Source organism: Rhineura floridana, chromosome 5 (assembly GCF_030035675.1).
Source record: "Rhineura floridana isolate rRhiFlo1 chromosome 5, rRhiFlo1.hap2, whole genome shotgun sequence".
In the NCBI taxonomy this organism is placed as follows: Eukaryota; Metazoa; Chordata; class Lepidosauria; order Squamata; family Rhineuridae; genus Rhineura; species Rhineura floridana.
Genome location: NC_084484.1, coordinates 43,798,675 through 43,824,249, shown reverse-complemented (window position 1 = coordinate 43,824,249; position 25,575 = coordinate 43,798,675). Strand labels below are relative to the sequence as shown.

The window sequence follows — 25,575 nt, the reverse complement described above, 5'->3', positions numbered from 1 at the left end:
CTTTGGCAGAAAACAAACCATAATTATGCTGCTGGGATGGATTCAAACAATCCAACAAAGCGTAATTAGGCTAAACAAACCATGGCTTCGTGTCATGGAAAACAGACCAATAAATCCAAATATGACAGTAATGATTCCTGAAAAGATAGCAGGCCTTTGCCCACCAGCTTTCTCTTCCAAGTGTTCCATTTGCTGAAGTGCAAACATATTTTTAAATTTAATCCAAGTTAGAAATTAAACAAAGTGAATAATTAAAGAGAAAGCTAAACAAAATAAGAACACCAAATTAGCATAGTTCACACATCATGATAAACGACAGTTTCTCCTAAAACATGGCTTTATTTATTTATTTATTACATTTATATTCCAATTTTACTTCAAGGAACTCAAAGTGCATACATAGTTCTCCTCATTCTAATTTTACCCCAACAATCCTGTGAAGTAGGTTAGCCTCAGAGAGAGTGACAGGCCCAAGGTCATCCAGTGAACTTTATGGCTGATTGGGGATTTGAACCATAGTCTTCCAGGACCTAGTCCAACAGTTAAACCAAGAACAAAGAGCCAGTGTGGTGAAGTGGTTAATTTCTCACTTACCACAGTTCAGGTTTGGACAACATGACAAGCCATACTATGGCTTGCTTGATCTGCATGGATGTTGCGCAGGGGGGAAGAAGTCACTAGGGACCTGCACAGCAAGGGAGAGGTACATTCACAATTAAACCATGTTTTAAAATAACATGGCTTATTGTGGTGTGCAGTACATAGATCTAGCCTTTTTATGTTCTTGGGGACCATGATCAATATTGGGTTACTAAAGTATTTAAATATTATTGAGAAAGTTCATCAAGAGTTCTTACCCCATGAAACATTTTTCAATGTTAGTTCCATACTTGCAAACCAGAGAGCCTTTGTAGAACATACATGGGCTTATCCACACGTGCACTGCATATTTTTAAATATTGTTTTCCCCAATAGTAGACTTCCATGCTATATAAGAGACTTCTTGAACTAATCTTGAGTTCTGGTGGTTGCCAGCAGGCAGCTTTGGGAAGAACAGAACTCAGAAGCACCACTGAGCTCCTGGATCACACCATACCTACACATAAGTGACTTATAGCATTCACAACCACAAGATGTGGTAACAGCTATTAGTTTAGATAGCTTTCTTTAAAAAAAGTTACATACACTTTTTACATTGAAGCTGCTAAGAGCTAAGGGATGTATCCAATGCTGTGCAAGTGGTGTATTGCTCACATAGCAGAACTTCCTTTCCTCCCCTTTCCCCACATGCCCCCAAAATCTGCTGCAGAGGGGCCTCCAACCCTCAGGAGTAACTCTGAGGGTAAGAGAAGTAAGCACGGGAAAGGAACAGAAGGGAAAGTTGTTGATATGCATAAAATATATTGTCTATGCAGTTATGCAGAATCCTAGCTTTAAAGTTTCTTAAGATAGAATTTTGCAACCTAGGATACAATTTTGATTCATTTGTTTGTTTTGTTTACATAGCTTAGTCAAGAAAACACTAACTGCTGGAAAAATGTGAAAACCACTTTATTTTCTACTGACGAAAGCAAAATACAGTGAGTTATTGTGTGTGAGACAGTGTGTGTGTGTGTGTGTGTGTGTGTGTGTGTGTGTGTGTGTGTGTGTGTGTGTGTGTGTGTGTGTGTGTGTGTGTGTGAGAGAGAGAGAGAGAGAGAGAGAGAGAGAGAGAGAGAGAGAGAGAGAGAGAGAGAATTAACACATTTCAAATGTCAGCAACTAAAAATCATAGACAATTTATTGGGCTATTTTTTTTAGGACATTATCTAAATTCATCTTACAATAAGAATGCATACATGCATAACTCCAGTTTAAGTAACTGCTAAGATACACCAGGAGACAAGAGCAAAAACTGTTCAATTTCAATCTGTTCTTTGATATCTATTTGACTGGCAGTTCACAGTGGTTTAATGGGACTTTGGAAACAGCAGTATTCATCAAAACTAGTTTTTGGACAGCATCTCACCTGGTCTCTTCATCATCCCACGCAATTCTCATGCCTTTCCCACCACCACCTGCTGAAGCCTTGATCATGACGGGGTAGCCTAGCAGCAGGGAACAATTAGACAGAAGTTCAGACTTTGATCAGTAAGTCATACAGACATGACAACTGACCACATGTCCAATAATGGGGTAGACAACTACAGGCGTATTAAAAAGCTCTTAGGCATGAAAGAATATATAAGGCTGAATTACCAGTACAGTGTTATTAATGACAACCACCTTCTGAATGACAGTATATCAAATTAAATTAATAACATTTAGTATAAATAGCAGATCAAAGCTGTAACAGTAATGTTATACATTCTTTAAAACATGTATATGCTGCCTTCCCATGAAGAAATCCTGAAGGCAGCTATACATCATTTAAAACAAAAAAGTCACCATTTCAAAAAATTAAAAATATAATCAACAGCTGAACATGCAATGAGGAACTAACGACAGAAGGTGGTACAAAAAAATCAGTAACACAGTTTCAGCTAACCCAATTCAAATGCCTTTGCTGCTCATCAAAAAGGAACTAGTGAAGTAGTCAGGCAGGCCTCTCTGGGAAGGGTATTCCACAGCTACAGTGGGATAAGTCTTGCTTTAAGTTCCCAGCAACCCACGTGGTGGAGAGACAGATAAAGGAGGTTTAGTTGCTGAGCAGAGCACACAGAAGACCTTCAAAGCCTGCTTCACCCACAGAGCTGACAGCAACTGCACTGTGGGAAAGATCCTGATGACTTACGTTTTGATAGTGTTTTACTGTGGCTTTATTTTACTTGCAAGCCACCTTGGAAAGATTTGCAATCCCCCAAAGGTGGTAGGCGAGGACAGTATTACTATTATTATCACCACTACCACCACCACCTTTTTCCCAGGCATTTGAGAGACTGAGATGAGCTGATGTTGTCTGTTATGCTGCCAAAGCTTCATATGGCTGCATGGTGTTGTTGTTTTATGGTTTTGTTTTCATAATTTGGTCTATTTGTTTTTGTTTTAACATTAGAGACCTTTGGGTATCAAGCAACTAATAAATCTAATTAATTTAATAACAACAACAAACAAACTGTTGCAGAGTAGCGAAATCAGGCACTTGAGCATCTGAGTGAGCTTGGAAGCTTTAAGATACTGTGGTCCCAGACCACTTTAGGGCCTCACTGATTAACTCCAGAACTTTGAACTGGACCCCAAAATTAACTGGAATTCAATGGAAGACAATGGTTACATTAGATAGGAAGAGGCAGGCAGAATTCAGGCTTGAAGGATCTACATTTTTACTAGAAGCTCAAGATCCACCAACTGGAACCAGGTCCTAAAGACATACACTTAATTTAATACAAATTAAAGAGCTATGAACACAGGAATTTGTTCTGAACACCAGAACTAGTTCTTCCACACACAAAATCCACTCTTGGTTACCCTCTCCCCAGCTTTCTTCATTTTCAGGAACATAACTTGGGTGAGTAGGTTGCAGTCATTGTGTTGTTAAATAACTGGGAGTTAGAAATCCTTGCCAATCTACTGCAACAACCCAGAGATCTAGCAATAAACCTTCTGTCCACAGCTGAGACAGGACTTTGGTTAATGTCTTAGGGTGCAATCCAAGTCCTATTTGCTCTGGGCTGGGGGGAGGTGGATGTGGCAGACCCCCAACTGAGCTGGCATGCTCCTGGCACCTCCAGGCTGCACCAGCAGACACCACCTGTCCCAGCTGAGCCACAGTGACACCAGGCCCCTGCTGGCACTGCTAGGAGTCTACTTGGGACTGCCAGCCTGACAGCTGGAGGGCCGCAATAGCCAGTGGTAGCCTGAAAAACGGAGCTTTTGGGGGCGTGGTGGGAGAGGAGCCGTGGGGGGACTTATGCAACATCCAAGTCCTCCTCAGAGTGCTCCCAAAGATCCGAATCCCCACAGGAATTCCACCAGCTAACAGCCAGAGCAGTACAAATATTCCCATGGCAGCCTACAGGGACCACTTACTCCCCAGTATGCCTATTCATGGGAGCCGGCTCTTTCCTGCCAGCTCCCATGTGCAGCTCCCAATGATGCTGACACTCAGATGGGCTGGTGGCTTCCAAACAGGAAGTGGATGCCTCAGAGCTTTCAGCCTCCTCTACCACCACCACCCGCCAGTTCCCCATCATTTGGATTATGTTGCCCCAGCACAATCCTAACTACACTTTCTCAGAAGTAAGTCATACTGAGTTAAATGGTAGGGCTAGGTCTGCAACCTTATAAATTGTCCCTTTTTGTGTGTAATATGGAGATTTCTGATATGGTATGTGAGCTCTGTCTCTTTCTATTTGTGCCCATATTGATATCATGGATTAAATATTATTAGAAAAGATATTGCAATATCCCCTATTTTCGGTTTTTCATTTCAAAGTAAACAAATTAAAAAGTCTGAAGGCACACTGTGCAACAGTCAAATTTTCAAAACTTGGAAGCAGCAGCTAGATTTTTTACACAGGATATATTTTATATAGAATAGTTACAAAGAGAGAGTGTTGTGCTAACCACTGAACCAGACCTTTCCTGAAAAATGAAAATAAGTTCACACATTTATAAGTGTTTCATAGAGGAACTGAACACAACATATATTTGGACTGAATGTTGTTTGCCAAGAGTCCCTTCTTGTCCCAGATATGCCACAAATAAAACTGGCAGTTAAAGGACCTCATAGCAAATAGCTTATTTGAGTCACTTTAATGTTTTCAGGAAAGACGGAAAAATTGCATTTTTCTGGAAGTCTCTGTACTGTAAGCAAAGAAAGTAACTAATGAGAATGAACTTGACCCTCAAATGACTTTTTATTTATGCCTATGTCTTTTTAGGAAGGAATTCCATGTCTAGCTTCTAGAGATAACCCTGTATTAACCCATGTAAATCACAGGTTTTAGTGTATTATATATTCTTACAATATGAATACGAAATGTTAAATTTAAGCACAGTTCTGTAAGAGACAACTGTTGAAAGTTTAAACATTTCTATTAAAATTTATCTCATAACTTAAAATGAAATACAAACAAGTTAAAGTTAATAAAATCTAACAAGGTAAAAATCCACTGCAAGATATTGCTCTAGAATTCATCATTCTCTGGTGGGAAAGGTAGGGGGAAATTCTTAACAAAACCCAGAAGCCTTGCCTATGACTCATCCCAATTGTAACTAATATTCTAAAAAAGGAACAAAGGGGGCACAGAAAAGGTAAAGGTGCTATAAAAATGTATATACATGCACACATTAAGCTTCCACACACTGAGCTGGTTCAAATGACACACTAAGATAAACCATGGCTTAGCATGTACATGTAAGCATGTGGGATCCTTGAGAGAAGAAAGTGTCTGCTTAGTTCCTCCCCAGTTGTTCTGCTGCAACCAAAGATAGGCCTTGCTTACAGCTTGTGGATAGACTGGAGAGAACTAAACCACAAGCCCAGATTTAGATGACACACTAAGCCAAGCCATGGCTTAGCTCAGCATACCACCAAATGACAAAGTAGGAGCAAAGAGGCTGCATTCTCTTCACCCAGAGCCCACACTGAGCCATGATTTGGCTATGTGTGACGTGCAAACCAGGCCAGACACTGTTTTAAGTGTGTATTTTTCAATTTTGAAAGGCAATTTCACAGGCACCAGTTTGAAGAGTTTTTTCACACAGTTCTTTCTACTGCATCACTCTTGAAACATGCATCCTCCTATTTCTAGCCCCAAGCCACAGCAGTCAGGGAAAGCCTGGGACGTGAAACAGGCGGTTGCTGTGGGAGAAAATGCTTGGAAAAAGGCAACCAGCACAAACAGGAGCTCTACTCTTGCAAGCTCCCTCCACCCAATTTCCCCTGATTTTTCCTTCCACAGCACTCCACATCACAGTTGTATTCTATAAGTGTCCCTGTTCACAACACTTACTATTTCAACGGGCAGTTATTTTGGGGGGGAAGTGCACTGGCATTTTGCCTCCACATACATTACATTAAGAAATGTATGTGATACCCCCTCCCTAGATATTTAACATCTAAGAAGATTGGAGAGGGAGCTGAACCCTGAAAATCATTACTGCACATGTGTACACGGTAATAAAATTTGAAGAAACCAGTTATAATCCCTTCCAAAAGGCAAACAAGAACAAAAGAGAGACAAATCAATGACAGATACAAGCAAACAGGAACGGCTGCCACATATAGAATAAAAATGTACATGACAGCTCTGTATTTGTGAGGAGGGCAAAGTAACAGGAACATCTGGGAGGCTAGAGGGGAAAAGACTTAACATCATTGCCCTCCCCAGACCTTTCCTTTTGCTGCTGTCAGTCTGAGGGAGCAAACTGTGAACCATCTAGTCTAGTGAGAACACTCCCTCTCAAGAACTGTTTTTAAGCCAGACTGCTGTGGCCACTTTGAGTGCCACAAGACTAATACCCACAGTGTAGATTAGCTTTATTTATTGTTTTGTCTGTTAACAAGTACAGAGCTAAATCAAAGTCATATATTAAGTCCAAATTATTTCAGTGTAAAGTTGAATTTATCCTACATTTATTGGATTGTTGTCAGGCCCAGGATGTGACTCAGGAACCAGACCAACGGCGGTAGTTAATTCGTGTTTTATTAGGGTAATGTCCAAACAAAGACTGCATTTTCTCATGAAGCAATACAGGGATACAGGTCCTGCGGCATTGGGAGAAAGTTGACAGAGCAAGGGACTTCTTCCCGCCTGTTCTTTAAGAAGGGGCCAAACGGGCGCGCAATCTTTCGCTCCTCTTTAACTGCCCCTCAGGTACTGCCCGCCTTCCCCCCCTTCTCTCCTGTCTTTTCAGCTGTCTGCGTGTGCGCGGTGAGGGGGTAAGCATCACCCCCTCCTCTTCTGAAGTTTCCGATTCCAGGATGGGGGATAGGGGAGGGGCTGATGGTAAACTGCCTCCCCGCTTTTCGGCTGCGAGCAGCCCTCCCTCTTTCCCCTCTTGCTCTGAGCCTGAAAGAGGGGGAGGCGTGAGAATGTCCAGGGAGGGCTCAGGCTCCCCGTTGCTAAGCGACCTTATCACTGGCAGTTCCTCTGTTTCGTCTTCGCTCCAAAGGGGGGAAGTTCCTCCCCCTTCCCTCTGCCATCCATCCGAATACTCTTCTCCCAACTCTCCGGGATCCAGCTCCCCGGGATTGGGACCCCAGCTCTGCCTTCCGACAGAAGTACAGAGCTAAATCAAAGTCATATATTAAGTCCTAATTATTTCAGTGTAAAGTTGAATTTATCCTACATTTATTGGATTGTTGATTTTGTCTTATTTGACTTTATTAATATATTTTGTGATGGTTTAAGTGTAAAGCTGAATTTTTGATTTTGTCTTATTTGACTTTATTAATATATTTTGTAATAGTTTTTTTAAAAATGTTATGCATTTTGATAGTAAGTTAATGCAGGGGTTCCCAAACTGTGATCTGTGGACCACCAGTGGTCCACGAGCTTCATTTAGGTGGTCTGCAACGTGTCTGTAAAAATACAATTAAAAATCATACAGCATCTAGGACAGTGCATTAAAATTGCTAAAACAGGCATAAAAATCATTAAGTAGTCCACTAACAGTGGTTTATAACAGATGCTATTGGAGGTCAATGATTCATAGGGTCACCGTAAGTCATAATTAACTTGAAGGCACATAACAATAAGACCCTCAGCAATTTTCAAGTGGTCCATGGGGGTGGGGGAAGGTTTAGGAACCACTCAGTTAATGTTTATTGTAAGCTGCTTTGGGCACTGTTTATTATGGAAGAGTGACACATAAACGTAACAGCAAAAGGTAACTCTTGCTCTTGATCAAAATGCAACACACTCTTGCTCTTTATCTAAATGCAACCCTCAAAAAAAAATTCCTCTACACAAACAGAAAATGTGAAGAAAAGAGGTAACTCTTGTAACTTGCTACATAAGAAAATGAGAATCTGCCTACTATATCCAGTCTTCCCCCGTGTTATTTTCCTTCTCCAAATAGCTTGATCTTATATGGTTGGATTTATGAAATGCAACTATATAAAGGCTACCGCATTTTTGTGTCATTTTACTGTATTTTATCATGTTATGTCATGTCTTGTCATTGTATTTAATCTTGTTAGCTTGTTGCTTTGATACTTTTTATTCTGCATAAAGCAATTGAAAAATTAACAAATAATAATAAAATTATTATTATTGGCTCTTGCAATAGCAAACAAAAGGGGTGTGATGCAGTGGTGTAGGTTTTTTAAAAATTGTGAGAATGCTTTGCATCCTCTTACAGAAATTATTCACGATCTGAAACAAGCCTTCACATGACATTCACAAGTGTGAATCAGACCTATATTATACCCCATTGTGAATGAATGAATGTGTGTGTGTGGGTGAGAGAGAGAGAGAGAGAGAGAGAGAGAGAACATTTCTGAGTTAACCAAACAAAGCTCAGGAAGTTTCTTCACTGAAAGATTCTTGCATGCAGCCTCTCTGGGCAACTTTCCAACACACCCTGTCCCAGAGTGAGATAAAGCTTGATTGGGTTGATATTCCCCAGGCCATCTCCCAATTTTTATTTTTATTTTCTTTACATTTGTTGCTCGCCTGTTCCAGAGCAGGTTAAAAAATCTATAATAAATGTTTAAAAGAATTAAAACATATTTCAATCACAAGAATTGGGTGGGTTCTGAAAACATACATCTCAGGAGACGAAGGTCAGAATAAAGAGATGTGTGTTTATAATTCGCCGAAAACTATGTAATGAATCTCATGAAATAAAAAATGTATTAAGTTCTGGAATTTTCCAAAATATATGCTATTATCCAAATAACTACTTTAGGAATTGTGAAGTAGAATATTTTACGCCTTCTGAGCAGCTGACATTCCAGCTACATACTGTATCTGCACCATTTTTGAAATTTCCCTCAGTTTCAAAAGTGGTTTCTCATACAAGGTGGGGGGACTACTGTTTGGGGGGGGAAGCAGTCCAAAGACAACTCAAGTTATATGGCTCCTTGGTTGCCAGCTGTAGCCTAATTTACAACATAAACTAACAATTTAGTACATAAAATACTACTTATATCGCAAAAATATTAAGAATTAAAGAGATTGTTAATGCTCAAATTCTTCCAGTCCTGAAGGCAACTGAGAATTTAAAAGCTTAAACCATTTGTTCCAGAGACTACTTTCTACATAGTTATTACATAGTTAGTCAACAGCATCTTCTGAAAGGCATACAAATGTCACCATAACCAATTTAAGAACTTACCAATTTCCCTTGCAATTCTGACAGCTTCATCTGCATCCTGTAAAAGCAGGAAATTAGACCCAACATTAATCCCATCAGCTACTACACTGTGTCTCTAGGGCAGTCATATATTGCACTACTGTCTCCTCAGATTCATTTAATGTTTGATTTTACAACCTTCTGACCCACTTCATTCAGAGGAATGCAAAATTAATACCATAAGTGGAATGTAAATTTTACCTCATCACTGCATAATACTCAGGTTCTAAGCAGTGAAGAAACAGCTGACAGGAAAAGTCAGCAGGACTACAGAAGGATTTCTCAAGTTGCCAGAATTTAAATTACAGAATTTAGATGGTTCCACGGAGAAGTAAAACCATTGTAACATCTCATTTTGTCAGCTTATTCCTGTCTTCTCAGGTACATGTGTGTCATGTTTTCCTGGATACAGTCAGCAGGGGGAGATGATTCTCTATTGTTTGGCTAAGTTCCACAGTCAAACAGAAGTCTTTCAAAATTCACTGAAAGATTCAAATGCACAGGTGTTAGTTGGGTCCCCGCCCCAGTTTAAAGCCAGAAGGGAATTTCTACATATATTAGATTCCAGAAGATTAGAAACCAAATTATGATATTCATTCCAAGTTATATCTGGTAATTTTAACATTAAACTTTACAATTAAAACATATGGCTGGAGAAAATTATCTAACAATATTAATAACATGCATGGTCCACATAATGATGAATAAACAGCAAAATCTCTTTATGATTTAGTGGTATATAAATGCATATAAATCAATCAGCAAAAGCAACTTACACCAGCTTTCACATTTAACAAAAGTACAGCTGTAAAATCACATTGCATTAAAATCACCCAGTGATTCACTCACTCAGTAATATAGGATATACTCTTCATGCAGAAGGTCCAATCCCTGACATCTCCAGTTGAAAAAAAAATCACATAGCAAGCCTAGAAAATGCCTCCGATTCAGACCTTGTATACTGCCTGTCAAAGTAATCACTGCTACATGAGATGGACTAATGGCCTGACATAATATAAAGTAGTTTTGTATATATTTACTTTACAATATGCAATATTATCTTCTTTTACGTAGCTAGGTAAGCGACAGAGGGAAAGCACACTCAAGTTCAGTTCACTGCTTTTCAGCAGTTAGTGAACAAGAGTGGCAAAAGAGTTAACTATTGTCATATATTTAGAACTTTCCCTTAATCCAAATAATATGCTTCCATTATTACATGGCACATTAAGCCTTGAAATTTGTCCATTCAAATTTGCTAATATTTGCTAATATTTACACTACTCTGTAGCATACGTTAAAGGAATTTAAGTAGATTGCATGTCTGGAAATCCCCAGCTATTACATGAGGCTGAATCCATAGGGGCTGACTTTTGAACATTAAAATGAAAATTGATATTTTTAAGCATTCAAAGCCTTTTCTTTTTTCTTTTCTTTTTTTTCTTTTTTGAAGAACAGTACCAGACAACAGTTCTCTTTCCCCAAAAAGAGGAAAGAGATTGCTTTGGAAGATTTTATACCTGGTTGTTTTTTTCCCAAGCAACAAAACAAAATCTTCTCAGTACCTACTAAGAACCCATTGAAGAATAAGGAAGCTGGTACAGGAAGTTGTCAGAAAATTTAATTTCCTTTCATTAGCTAGTCTACTCCACAAATCTGTGCTTGTTAAGTTCAAAGCAGCCCTGAAAGCATCCGTTTTAAGGGATTTTTTACTTCAAGTAGGCACATTTGTTAATGAGATTTTCCAAACTATTGTTTTTAAGCCAAAGATAAGTACACCAAAAAAGATATAACAAAATCAAGGTTTAATGTTTTATACACCTTGTTGCTTTCCACAACCTTGCAACCTCCCACACGCTCCAAGTTTTAGCTTAGAGGGATTAAAAAATGTATGAAAAGGGTCATTTAAGAATGTTAGTGGTTTCCACACACTGAGTCTGAAGGTTCTTTGTTCCTGTCTGTGACAGTTATGCGAGAATACTTCCCCTTAATAGCCTCTCTGTCAGGAAGTGTTAAACCTGCCAAATGCAGACAATTAGAGCCTCTTGAATAAAATGCAAGAAGAGTGATGACTGATGAAGTGCCTCGATTAGAGCCAAGGAGGAAACTTTTACATTTCTTTTCTCTTGCAAATTCAGGCACATATTTGCTAAACAGAATTTTAAAACAAAAGCAACAAAGAAGGTCATTTCCCCCCCACCATTTAGTTACCTGCAAACAAGTGAATAACTGGTGCATGCTGCAAGCCCATAACAAGGTAATCTGCAAATTATCCCAGGACAATTTACACAACTGTGTTGTAACCCCTCTCCCCTCCCAGCCAAAATACTGTTACAGAACATATGATCTGCAGTTATGCTGCCTTCAAAAACATCAAAGCCAAGAGTACTAAGAAAACATTTTTATTTGGGCACGTGTGTGTGCGTGTGTGTGACACACACGCACACACACTTTACTATATACCTCCTGTCAAGAACATATAAGTGCCACTGAGCAGTACCGATTGCTTATTCTGACAATGATAAGAGGACACTGATACAGGACACTGTTTCTATGACTAGTCACACACCAGCAGTGCCGCCCTGGGATATAAAGGGCGGGATATAAATCAAATAAATAAATAAGAAAACAACGTAGGTCGAAGGAGTTTATGGCTTCAGTTCTATGCACGCTTACTTGGGAGTAAATTTCATTAAAGTGATTGAGATTTACTTCTAAGTAAACATCCCAAGACTGTGTTGTAAGCCACCAACTCTTTATTTTAGTTCCAAAGTAATCTGTGTACTCATCAAAACAGAATATGTTTATATGGCGGGGGTAAAAAGAACATTTGCAATTTATCAGTACATTTCTGGTTCTTTAACGTATTTCAGCAATCCACTTTAGAATGCTAAAACAAGTAATCTTTTTTTTAACATCAGAATAAACCTTCAACTTCTGTGGAACTCAAGTCCACTTTAGACAGGCCCAAGCTTGCATGCAATCAGTAGAATCAGCTTCCTTTCAGATTCAAAGACTGATTTGACATGCTGCATGGATAACTGCTGTTCCAGGGGAAAACAACAACTCCAAAACAGTTGTATGGTTCTTTGGATCCTAGCCCAAGTGCTTATTTACATTTCAATAATATGTCTACGATAAATGAAAGTACAAACAAGTAGCATATTACTCTCAAAAACCATAACATTTCTCTCACTTTGAAAAATTAAATTCCTTTTATATTTAAGTATGTGTCTATGCTCCAAAAAAACATTAAGACTTGGTAAATATTTAAACCACATATTTATTGCATTCATATTACACCCTTCCTCAAAGGAGCTCTGGGTGGTATACAAGAAGTTACGTCTTTTTATTCTCACAACAATCCTATAAAGATGGGTTAAGTTGAAAGATGGTGATGGGCTAAGGACAAAAAGATGACATCTACATATCCTAGGAACAGCCCAATTGTTCAATGCACTTTGAGCCAGGACATTAGAGAACCAGTAACATGTTATATTACCAACAGAATGTGGTGAACTACCAAATAAAACGAAAGATGCATTGCAGAGAAATCCTTAGGATCTATTTGACTATCTCACAAAGAACTACAAAAAGCCACTTCAGCAGCAGTGGTCTTCTGACATCAGCACTGCAATAAGATCTATTGGCAAATAGTACAGAAATCCTTGAAAACAAATTGGTGAATTTTCTATTTCCTTCAACAAAATCCAACTCTTGAGAAGTCAAAGGGTTTAGAAATAGCAACAGGCAGCTTTGAACAACTTTATTTATTAATTAAAATAATTATATATTGCAATTTTATTTTAAAAATATCATGAAGATAGTACACTTGAGTCTGGGCAAAACTTTTTGATCCCTGATTCCTCCAACATCCCATCACATTTTAGACAACCAAGTAACAGAACCCAGGACAATGCTATTCTTATTAGGGGCAAGGAGCAGATTTAACTCTTCCTGCCCACCCCAGTGTGTCCTTGAATTACTCTCTTTCTCTTATACAAGTGAACAGCTGCCATTTACTTTAAAGAGAAACAAAACAGGACACTTTGAAACAACTTGCGGTGAGGGCAAAACCTGCCCTCCAATACCAATGACCTAGCCCTTAACAAAAAGGATTCTGCAGGGATGTTATATGGATGCAGACTGAACAGAAATGGCATTGCACACCCAGCACTGGCATCATACAAACCCTGCCTGTCATGATTATGGCCGTTTTGCTAGTTTATAAAAATCGTCAGAAAGCATTATTTGAAAATGAAAAACAATGGGAATATATGGACAGCACTTTTAAAAAAGGTTTCTTACCTTGACCACACCATCAAAACCAGGTATGGTGTTGACCTTGGCATTCTTGGCTAACAGTTTGCTTTCTATCTTGTCCCCCATTGCTTGAATAGCATGCATGTCTGGTCCAATGAAAGCAACACCTTCTGATGCCTGAAGCAAAAAGGAAAGCAAGGGGATTTACTTACAGAAACAATAATACACTATGCTGAATTTTTTTTTAAATACCCCAAATTTATATAAGCAGCATAACTTGAGCCAGTACATTAAAATGTTTATCGGTGTGTTAATCCTATATGGAACACAGGCTCTAAGCTCCTATAATTACTGTTTGTCTAAATCAAAGCCAGACCAAGGAAAAATAGCAGAGAGCCATAAAGTATTCCAGCCTGAACATTTACAGGATCCCCTGAGTGAGAAAAAACAGTTAACTCATGAGTGAAGGAGCCACAAGTGGCTTACAAAGATATGTTCAATAATGTATAATACAGTTCAGGATTTAATTTTGCATTCTTTAAAAAATAAGCCTCACGCAAAACTGAAAAGAATTTGCTCTTTATGTGTTCACGATACAATTTTAAAATATTCAGGTACTGCATACATAATAAAAGCCATATCTGGATACCCTATTTGTAGACTAAAGAAGCACAGCAACAAGCTCTTACACACTCTGCTTCAGGACAGCCTAATGTCTTAAAGTGAGGCTTTGTGTCCATTTTATCCCAATACTATAGTACAACTTATAAGCAATTGAATCTCATAACATTTTTTCATTGTATCTCTTTTTATTCAGACTCCATCCCCACCCCAATTTTCTCCTTTTCCAGAAAGCTTTCTTTTTGTTTTGAGCTTGAAAAACATTGCTGATATTATTATTAATGTTAAAAACCTTATGAAGTTGGTAGGGTGCGATAAGAGAAGTCATGTTCATTTACTTGTCAAATAGCACTTTTAAAAATTATTTTGCTGACTAGTTAGACAATAAAATCAGTGACCATATTAACAACATCCTGTTTATTGATCTGCTCTATCGCAGACATAACACCCACAGACAGGCATATGAAAGTAACCATTCACAATATTCATGGCTTAAGGATATTTCACAAACGCATGTATATTACTTGGTCTTAACTCATCAGTTGATTATTACCGATGGCTGAGTGTGTGAAGTGAATTCTGGGAAGAATTGTATGTGAAGTAACACAGGAATGGGGAATCTTTGGCCCTCCAGATATTGCTGAACTACTAACTCCCATCATCCCCACCCACCAGCCATGCTCGTTGGAGCTGATGGGAGCTTCGTTCAGCAACATCTGGAGGACCAAAGGTTCCCCACATCTGTTCTAGAGTATGGTCTAAAAGTGCATGAGGCCATTACCTCGCTCAAGGTAAGTAGGTCTGGGTCTGGTCAGTACCTGGATGGGTGACCACCTGGGAACAACATGTATACCATCTTGGGATCCATGATGAAAGAAAGGCAGGATATAAATGAAAGAACATAGACACACACTTGATACCAGGGCCTTCCACTTAGCAATGAACATGCATGTTTATACAAAACTTTAGCAAACTTCAATGGGGTGGGGAGAGGCAAAAACACATATGAAAGCAGTGTAGACTAACACAATATCCTGATTGTTTACTGTTCTGACAGGAATGCTGTACCAGCCACCAGTTTATCACGACTAAGGAACATGTAGAAGAATGATGTAACATACACAAGGAATAACAACCTAGAAATAGATCTTCTTAAAAGGCAGAGTTGCTAAGAACAGCAAGAAATGTATCAAGAGCATTGTTGTAAAAGAGAGAGGTATTCTCAGGCTTCCATTAAGACAGACACTGCTTCCCACTAAAATGAATGTGTTTATTTTAGTATAGAACAGAATTGAGGCCTAGAACCTCCAACTACAGTCAGCCATCTTAACAGTAACGATGTAGGGCTCTTCTTCCCATGCTGCATGTGGAAGGCAGATAGCTCCTCCTACAATTATTAGCTCTTTATTCACCACAGTTTTGCTACATGCACTTTACCACAAGGATATCCACAAACTGGAATAACCTGGGACAGCTGGGAGATGTCACCAGGAGTTTTGGAGTGAAGTGTCACCAATATGCGGATGACACCCAGCTCTCGCTCTGTTCTATCTGAATCGGGAGAGGCAGTTGAGGTGCTGGATAGGTGCTTGGAGGCAGTGATGGGCTGGATGTGGGCCAATAAACTGAAAGAGAATACTGAAAAGACAGAGGTGTTATGTGTTCCAGGTTCTCGAGTCCAGGAGATGGGAAGACAGCCTGTTCTGGATGGGGTTGCACTCCCTGGAAAGAGCAGGTTTGTAGCTTGGGTTGTAGCTTGGACCCCTTTTCGACACTGACAACTTGGCCCCAGTACTCCATGCTCTGGTACCTTTCACATTGGGTTACTACAACATGCTTTACATGGGGCTGCTCTTGAATACAACTCTGAAACATCAACTGGTCCAAAATGTTACTTTCAGAACTCATATAACCCCTGTTCTAAAACAATTGCATTGGCTTCCAGTTCATTTCCAGGCCCAATTTAAGGTGTTTACACTTATGGGAAAGGGCATTCTCTGTAGCAGCCCCTAAATTGTGGAATTCCCTCTCCACAGAGGTACGCCTAGCTCATAGCCAGCCTCAAAGTTGGGGGCAGGGACTAAAAAAGTTGGAGGCAGAATTTTTTTCTGTAATAAATTTATTTATTTGTTGCATTAAAAATAAGGATGGCCAGCCCCCCGTTCCCCCCTGGCTATGGGACAAGTGAAAATAGTGACATGGTTATAACATACCTGTGCTCATACCAAGAGCACTCACTGCCTGACCCACTCTATGCGACTCCATTACACATAGTTGAAGGCTTTACTATAACAGTTTAGTGTTTATTTCACTTGCTCTACTTCCATCTAGCATACACTGATTCAAAAACATGAAACAATGTTTGTTCTTTTGGTTAAAGAAATATTGGAAAAACATAATTGTCTGACAATACCCTACTACAGATCAATTTTTTCCTGTGTAGATGAAATAGCAAGCTGTGCATAACATGGAGCCTTACTGTTCTTGTGCATGCACTTATATGCATCTGCAATGGAGACAAGAGACAATCCTGCAGAGAGCAAGATTGAACCATAGAATCATAGAATAGTAGTGTTGGAAGGGGCCTACAAGGCCATCGAGTCCAACCCCGTTTAATGCAGGAATCCAAATCAAAGCATTCCCGACAGATGGCTGTCCAGCTGCCTCTTGAATGCCTCCAGTGTCGGAGAGCCCACTACCTCTGGTAATTGGTTCCATTGTCATATGGCTCTAACAGTTAGGAAGTGTTTCCTGATGTTCAGTCGAAATCTGGCTTCCTGCAACTTGAGCCCATTATTCCGTGTCCTGCACTCTGGGACAATCGAGAAGAGATCCCAACCCTCCTCTATGTGACAACCTTTCATGTACTTGAAGAGTGCTATCATATCTCCCCTCAGTCTTCTCTTCTCCAGGCTAAACATGCCCAGTTCTTTCAGTCTCTCCTCATAGGGCTTTCTTTCCAGTCCCCTGATCATCTTTGTTGCCCTCCTCTGAACCCGTTCCAGTTTGTCTGCATCTTTCTTGAAGTGCGGAGACCAGAACTGGACGCAGTATTCAAGATGAGGCCTAACCAGTGTTGAATAGAGGGGAACTAGTACTTCACGCGATTTGGAAACTATACTTCTGTTAATGCAGCCTAATATAGCATTTGCCTTTTTTGCAGCCACATCACACTGTTGGCTCATATACAGCTTGTGATCAACAACAATTCCAAGATCCTTCTCCCACATCATACTGCTGAGCCAAGTATCCCCCATCTTATAACTGTGCATTTGGTTTCTTCTTCCTAAGTGTAGAACTTCGCATTTATCCCTGTTGAATTGCATTCTGTTGTTTTCAGCCCAATGCTCCAGCCTATCAAGGTCCCTTTGAATTTTCTTTCTGTCTTCCATGGTATTAGCTATGCCCCCAACTTTGTATCATCTGCAAATTTGATAAGCATGCTTCGTACCTCCTCATCCAAGTCGTTAATAAAAATGTTAAAGAGCATTGGGCCCAGGACCGAGCCCTGTGGTACCCCACTCGTTACTTCCACCCAGTTTGAGAAGGAACCATTGATAAGCACTCTTTGAGTACGATTCTGGAGCCAACTGTGGATCCATCTAATAGTTGTTCCATCCAGCCCACATTTAGCTAGCTTGCTAATCGGAATATCATGGGGCACTTTGTCAAAAGCTTTGCTGAAGTCGAGATATATTACATCCACAGCATTCACAGAGTCTACAACGGAGGTTACCCAATCAAAAAATGAGATGAGATTAGTTTGGCAGGATTTCTTCTTCATAAATCCATGTTGGCTCCTAGTAATCACTGCATTATTTTCAATGTGCTGACAGATTGACTGCTTTATAATCTGCTCCAGAATTTTTCCAGGGATTGATGTTAGGCTGACTGGTCTGTAGTTCCCCGGTTCCTCCTTCAACATTAGCTCTCCTCCAGTCATCTGACATTTCACCGGTCCTCCATGATTTCGCAAAGATAATAGACAGCGGCTCTGAGAGTTCTTCAGCCAGTTCCTTCAATACTCTAGGATGCAGTTTATCGGGCCCTGGAGATTTGAACTCAATCAAAGTGATTAAGTATTCCTTGACCATTTGTCTATCAATCTCAAGCTCCAATCCTGCCCCTTCTACTTCATGTTTCCCGGGAGGGTCATAGGCCCTTTTTGGGGAGAAGACTGAGCCAAAGTAGGAATTGAGCACTTCTTCCTTTTCTTTGTCATCTGTTATCATTTTGCCATCCTCATTGAGTAGCTGTGCCACCATTTCTTTTCTGTCTTTTACTATGGACATACCTGAAGAAAGCTTTTTTGTTGCTTTTAGCATCCATCGCTAGCCTCAGCCCATTCTCAGCTTTAGCCTTCCTGACACCATCCTGGCAATTCCGTGATACTTGCCTGTACTCTTCCTTTGTGGCCTGGCCTTCTTTCCACTTCCTGTATGTGTCCTTTTTTGTTTTCAGGTCATCTCTAAGTTTTTTGTGAAGCCACGTTGGCTTCTTCTGCCATTTCCCCCCTTTTTTCCTTGTTGGAATTGCTTGCCATTGTGCTTTTAGAATTTCCTTTTTTAGAAACTCCCACCCATCTTCGACTCCTTTTCTCATTAGGGTGGCTTGCCATGGAACTGTACTTACAATTGTTCTGAGTTTATTCAAATCAGCTTTCCTGAAGTCCAGGGTGCGTGTATGGCTACTCTCAGCTTTTGCTTCTGTTAAAATCAAGAATTCAAGTATGGTGTGGTTACTTTCCCCGAGAGTTCCTGTAACTGCCACTTCATCCACCAAATCATCTCTATTAGTTAGAATCAAGCCCAGAATAGCTGATCCTCTGATTGCTTCCTCCACTTTCTGTAGGAGGAAGTTATCTACAATACAAGTCAGAAATTTCTTGAAGGGGCCGTGTTTGGCAGAATTTGTCTCCCAACAGATATCAGGATAATTGAAATCCCCCATTACTACTGCATCATGCCTCCTCGAAACATTGGCAATTTGCTTTTCAAAAGTTACATTCTCATCTTCTCCTTGATTGGGTGGTCGGTAGTAGACTCCAAGCACCACATTCCTTTTGTTACTTGCCCCATTAATTTTAATCCAGATACTCACGGTGGAGCTACCAAGCTCATCTTCCTGAATTTCTGTTCAGGGATATATATTTTTAACATATAGCGAAACTCCACCTCCCTTTTTATTCCTTCTGTTCTTCTTGAACAAGTTGTATCCTTCAATTGCTGTATTTCAGTCATGGGAGTCATCCCACCAAGTTTCAGTTATACCTATCAAGTCGTAATTGCCCACCTGTAATGCTCTGCGCATTAGTATACAGACACCAAAGACCATGTGATTTATGGCTTGGCTTCCTTACTACATTTTTCTGAGGGCTGTTACTGGGCCCTATTAGAGCCAATCTCTTTGGTCCCGCTACTGTGCATAAGCCTTCATCAGTCGTTAACACCAAGTTTACGTCTCCCTCCCCTTTAGGATTCAGTTTAAAGCCTTCCTGATGAATTTCTCCATGCTGTGGCCAAACACATTCTTCCCAGTCCTTGTGAGATGCAACCCATCACTTGCCAGCAGTCCATCTTCCAGGAACCATAGCCCGTGGTCCCAAAATCCAAATCTCTCACGTCTGCACCACCTTCGTAGCCATTCATTCACACGGAGTATTTTTCTTTCCCTTTCTACTCCTCTTCTAAGTACTGGAAGGATGGATGAAAAAACTATTTGGGCCCCAGAGTCCTTGAGTTTCCTTCCCAGAGCTTCAAAGTCTGATGTGATTTCTTCATAGCTCCATTTGGCAGTGTCATTTGTTCCCACATGGATGAGGAGAAAGGGATACCTGTTGGTGGGCTTGATGAGTGATGAGTAGACAGCATACCTGGCGAGTCCACGGATCTTCTTGGCATACTTGGGTTTTAATCCCACACAGTCGGGAGTCTCCCACTACTAGTACTCTTCTCTTCTTGTTGTGGGGTGTGGTTTCATTGTCCCTGCTTGACTGAGCTTCAGCCTCTTGCTCGTTGTTGCACGGGGTCTCCTGTAATTCTTCCTCCACAGGTTGTCCTCCAGTATCCTCCTCGAGTGGTTGAAAGCGGTTCCATAGCTCCACTGGTGAAGGGTGTCTTCTAGCTCTTCTGCTCCTGTCACCCTTTCCCACGGAGTTTCCTCCACTTCGTTATTCCTCTCCAAAGCAGTCTCCTCTTCTGCTACCACATGCTGTTGCTCTTCCACCTCCACCTCTCTTTGATGCTGTTGTTTCAGCGTTCTGTCCAAGAACTCTTCATCTTCTCTTATAGTCCTCAGTGTGGCCACCTGTCATTCCAGGCCTCTCACCTTTTCTTCCAACAGTGCCACGAGCTTGCTCTTGTTGCAGGTGTACGCCATGTTGTTCTCAGGCAAGAAAACAAACATGGCACAAACCTTGCAGGTCACAACCACTGGAGAATCCTTCCCGTTCATACTCTCTTCTACCTTTTGTTTCTTTCTAACTACTTCTTTTGGAGTGGCCTGTGCTTTGTCTTGCCCTACTTCAGGGTAAGCCTGAGAGTCCCACTAGTATGCAATGCGCTGTACAAGGAGAATTAGTAATTTTTTTTTGTTCTTATGGACCTCCCCCTTGACCTCCCTTGTCGAACTCCTTTGTCAAACTCCTGTTTGCTCTGCCTGTTTGCTCGCTCTGTTTGCTCGCTCTCTGAAAGCTGGCTTGCTTATAAGTCCTCACCTGTAGATCAACTGAGACAGCTCCCTCTGCTCTGTTAGGAGTCAGGAAGCAGAATGAGAGTCCCAGCACACACAGCTGCTGCTTGTCACTCTCAGAAGTTCTCAGGCCATGCCCTTAAGCCAATAGCTATCAGGCCACACCCCTTCCAATCAAGCTGCTATGGAGCCCTTCAGAGCACAAGGCTTCAGAGCCCTCTTGCCTTTTTCCTTTCCTCGCTACAGCTCCTTTGTCAAACTGGTTTGCTCTGCCTGTTCACTCGCTCTGTTTGCTCGCTCTCTGAAAGCTGGCTTGCTTATATGTCCTCACCTGTAGATCAACTGAGAGCTCCCTCTGCTCTGCTCTGCTCGGAGTCAGGAAGCAGAATCTGGGTTCAACCCTGGGTGTAACCCTGGGTGTTGCTTCTCCAGGGCACTTCCTATGGGCAACCCTCCACCCAGTCAACTTTGACAGGTGGGTGGGATCACCCACCATCAATCACATGGCATCATCATGACATCAGATGATGATTCTCAAAAGTGTTTCAGGGCACACACTGTTCACATGGGTACCAAATGGGCTTGATTGGCCTCACCATTACTCCACATGAATACTTGAGTGGAGCCTAAAGTACACCTAACATGTTCTGCAGACATTCATTTTAAGAGAGGAGTGGAAGTGGTGGGAAAGATGTCTTTCACAGAAGCTTGTCAGCCACTAACTAATCTGCTAATTAAGTTGTACAGAATAGCTTCAAAATACTGCATTGAGAGAAGTTCTGTCTGGAACAGGAAGAAGGTGATCTGAGGGTGGAGGGGTTCTTAGTGACTGCGTTGTCATGGACAGATCACCACCTGACAATGTTTAGACTTTGTGCCCCTTCGCAGTAACCTTTGCAGGGGTGAAGGGCCGATTAAGATGGTTCGCCCCCAGAGACTCATGGATCCAGATAGTTTCCTGAATGCTCTGGGGGATATTCCCAGCATGGCTGGCGATAATGCCAAAGCCCTGGTCAATCTCTGGAATACGGAGGTGACCCGGGCAGTGGACACTATTGCTCCAAAGCGCCCTCTCCCACCAGGGAAGGCCCATAATACACCTTGGTTTACTCAAACCTTGGGCCTGATTAAACAGCAGGGATGACAGCTAGACCGATGATGGAGAAAAACTCAGTCCGCTTCCGATCAAACACAGGCTAGAGCTAATTTTCAAGCCGATCATGTGGGGGTGATAGCAGTGAAGAAAGTGCACTTCTCTGCCACCATTGTGTCTGCTCAATGTTGTCCGGCGATGCTTTTCCGGGTGGTCTGGGGTCTTAGACTCTGAGCCCTCAGTCACTCGCTGTGACATGTTTGCGAGGCACTTTGCAGATAAAATTACTCACATTCGGACTGATTTGTACTCCTCATTAACTATAGTTGTGCCAGATGTCCCCAAAGCTTCCTCTGGTCATTTTTCTATGGATACTTTTCAGCTTGTAAAGCGTGATAATGTGGACAGGATTCTGGGAGAATCAAGGGCAACTACTTGTTCCCTTGACTCTTGCCCATTGTGGTTAATCATACCTGCCAGAGGGGGAGTGGCTGACTAGTTGGCATATTTAATTAACACCTCCCTAAGGTGTTCTATGCCAACACTGTTGAAGGAGGCTGTGATAAGACCTTTGTTAAAAAAGCCTTAGTTAGACCCTGCAGATCTTAACAACTTCCGCCCAGTCTCTATAATCTCCCCTTTCTGGGCAAGGTGATTGAGAGGGTATTGGCTGCTCAGCTCCAAGTTCTCCTGGATGAATCGGACTATCCAGACCCTTTTCAATCAGGCTTCAGGCCTGGTCATGGGACAGAGACTGCCTTGGTTGCCCTGCTTGATGACCTAGGCCGGGCATCAGACAGGGGGAGTGCATCCCTGTTGGTGCTGCTGGACCTCTCGGCGGCCTTCAATACGATCAACCATGGTATCCTGGGCCGACTAGCTGGGATGGGATTGGGAGGCACTGTTTTACAGTGGCTCCAGTCCTACCTGATGGACAGGACCCAGAAAGTGGTGCTGGGAGACTACTGCTTGACCCCCTGGCCATTGGCCTATGGGGTACCACAAGGTTCCATTCTGTCTCCCATGCTCTTTAAAATTTATATGAAACTGCTGGGAGAGGTCATCAGGAGATTTGGAGTACAATGTCATCAATATGCTGATGACACTCAGCTCTATCTCTCCCTACCACCTGATTGCAGGGAGGGAGTGCTCATCCTAAATTGGTGCCTGGAGGCTGTGAAGGGCTGGATGTGGGCTAACAAACTGAAACTTAATCCACACACTGCTGGTCAAGGGAAAAACTGCACCAGGGACGGGGTTGCAACCTGTTCTGGATGGGATTGCATTCCCCTTGAGGGAGCAGGTGAGCAGTTTGGGAGTCCTCCTGGATCCTGCCCTGCTGCTTGAATATCAGGTGGCTGCGGTAGCCAGGAGCGCTTTTGGCCAACTCAAACTGGTCTACCAGCTGCATCCGTTCCTGGAGGCAGTTAACTTGGCCACAGTCACACATGCATTGGTGACATCGAGGCTTGATTACTGTAACGCACTCTATGTGGGGCTGCCTTTGAAAACAGTTTGGAAATTGCAGTTGGTTCAAAATGCAGCAGCCAGAATGTTAACTGGAGCACGGCGCAGGGAGCATATCACCCCTGTGCTTTATTGACTCCGCTGGTTCCCAATTTGTTTCTGGGCCCAATTCAAAGTGCTGGTTCTGACCTTTAAAACCCTAAAGGCCTTGGACCAATGTACCTGAGAGACCACTTACGCCCATATGTACCTGCCCGGGATTTAAGATCATCTGCCTCTGGTCTCCTCTGCGTGCCTGGAGTGAACAATGTTAGATTGACAGGCATGCGGGAGAGCTTTTTCAGCTGTGGCCCCCAAGCTTTGGAATACCCTACCCCAAGAAGTCTGCTCTGCTCCCTCCCTGTTGGTTTTCCAGAGACTTCTGAAAACGATCTTGTTCTGGAGAGCCTTTGGGAGGGACTGAAGGTAGAGCCTGACACTGATTTTATGCCTTCTATGCCTTCTATGTTAAATTTTACCTTTGTAGTCCCTTTAGTACCACCCCCTTTATATGTGTGTGTGTGTGTGTAGTATTTTATGTATTTTAATTGTATTTTATGTATTTTAATTTATTTTAATGTTTTTGTGATTTTACCGTTTACAATTTTATTATATATGTGTTTGATTTTATTTTTGTAAGCCATCCTGAGTGCCCTATTATAGGGTAGAAGGGTGGGACGGAAATATTTTAAATAAATAAATAAATAATAAACATTACGTATCTATTGAAAATATCAATTTTGCCCACAATTCAGTGAGCAAACCAGAAAACAGTTTCTATTTTTAAAAAAAGTCTGTCAGTTTTCTTCCTAAAAATCAGAGATAACATGATATCATTGTGCCTTTTATCAGTTCTGTATCTTCAGGAAACAACATGTTTACATACCATAGTAAACAGATTCTCATAGTTTGTCATTCAGAGATTCTTATAACATATTCAGTGAGGAAATATACATTTAGTGCTGCTCAGAATTTCAAAAAATCAATGCTGAAATACCATTGCTGCACTCTGGAAGCACACTCACTGCATTATTTGACACATGTACTCATTTTCACCCCCACCCCCATCAGGACTAAGAACTAGAGAAATTGGTTCTGTGGGTTTGCAGCAGAGCCAGCAGTGCATGCACTAGTGTTCCTTGGCTGGTGGCTATAGTCCTTTCTCCCCTGCATTATAAAACTGCCCTTATATCATTTTACAAATGGATTGTGACTTTAAAACAAGCAAGATTCCAAATGACTGGATGCAGAAAGCAAACATGACATTGAACACCACACACACACACGTATCCATCTATAAAATGCTTTGGAAAATGGAGAAGGAAGAGTCAACACAACTGCCAGCCAATCTACACTAGGTACAGAGACAGACAACAAAACTTCCATACCCAAAGATGAGTGGAAGCCTGGTTCACCTCATTAGTAGAAAACTGTATGTTGATAGTGACATCTATAGGCACTTCACCCATGAATACCACAAAACTGAAACAAGATCAGTGGTATTGTCTATTTGTTTTTAATCTTTGGAAGCCACATTATAAGGCTTATATTCCTAAAAGAATATAAATAAACCAAACAAGCAGGCAAGCAAAAGATTCATGCGTCAATCCCTGGCATTGGCAGTTAGGGCTAGGAAAGACTCCTATCTGAAACCCTGGAGATATTTCTATGTTCTAAGAGCCTACATGTTAAAACTTCTCAGTTTTAAAAAAAAACTACCACTGTGCACTTTTCCAGACTGAAAAACATACAGGTAGTGAGAAAGCATATGAAAACCTGAAACAGAAAGGGAATCTCCAATAGATAAAGAATACAGTAAGTTGCATACATCACTATGAGCACTGTACTTTCCCAGGACAGCTTTAAAAATGCTAGACATGTCCTTCTAAATTAGTATGAAAGACTACAGACTGCAGAAGTACTCATTAAGCAATACGTTTCTTAGAGCTTCAGGTAGAAACAAAGTGAAACATGTAAAGAATTTTCTATAAGTGTTTTCCATATACTGTAGTATTTCTTCCAGTTTCTGGCACTGGAATTAGTCATAGGTTTTACATGATAAAAGAAATCTGTGGAACTAATCCTAGAAACCTCTTTCTGTTTTTGTGCATAACACCTCC

General features: G+C 41.2%; 1 protein-coding gene across 3 annotated transcripts in view; it reads right to left on the bottom strand.

The window, feature by feature from the left end:
- PCCA (propionyl-CoA carboxylase subunit alpha) overlaps nt 1-25,575 on the bottom strand; it is a 437,395-nt gene that overhangs the window by 301,742 nt on the left and 110,078 nt on the right. For all 3 annotated transcript variants that reach the window (XM_061626591.1, XM_061626592.1, XM_061626590.1), the window contains exons 7-9: nt 13,591-13,722; nt 9,268-9,304; nt 2,009-2,087 (exon numbers count right to left, since the gene is read on the bottom strand). In XM_061626591.1, the coding sequence (XP_061482575.1) occupies nt 2,009-2,087; nt 9,268-9,304; nt 13,591-13,722 (248 nt within the window). The remainder of the gene's footprint in view (nt 1-2,008; nt 2,088-9,267; nt 9,305-13,590; nt 13,723-25,575) is intronic.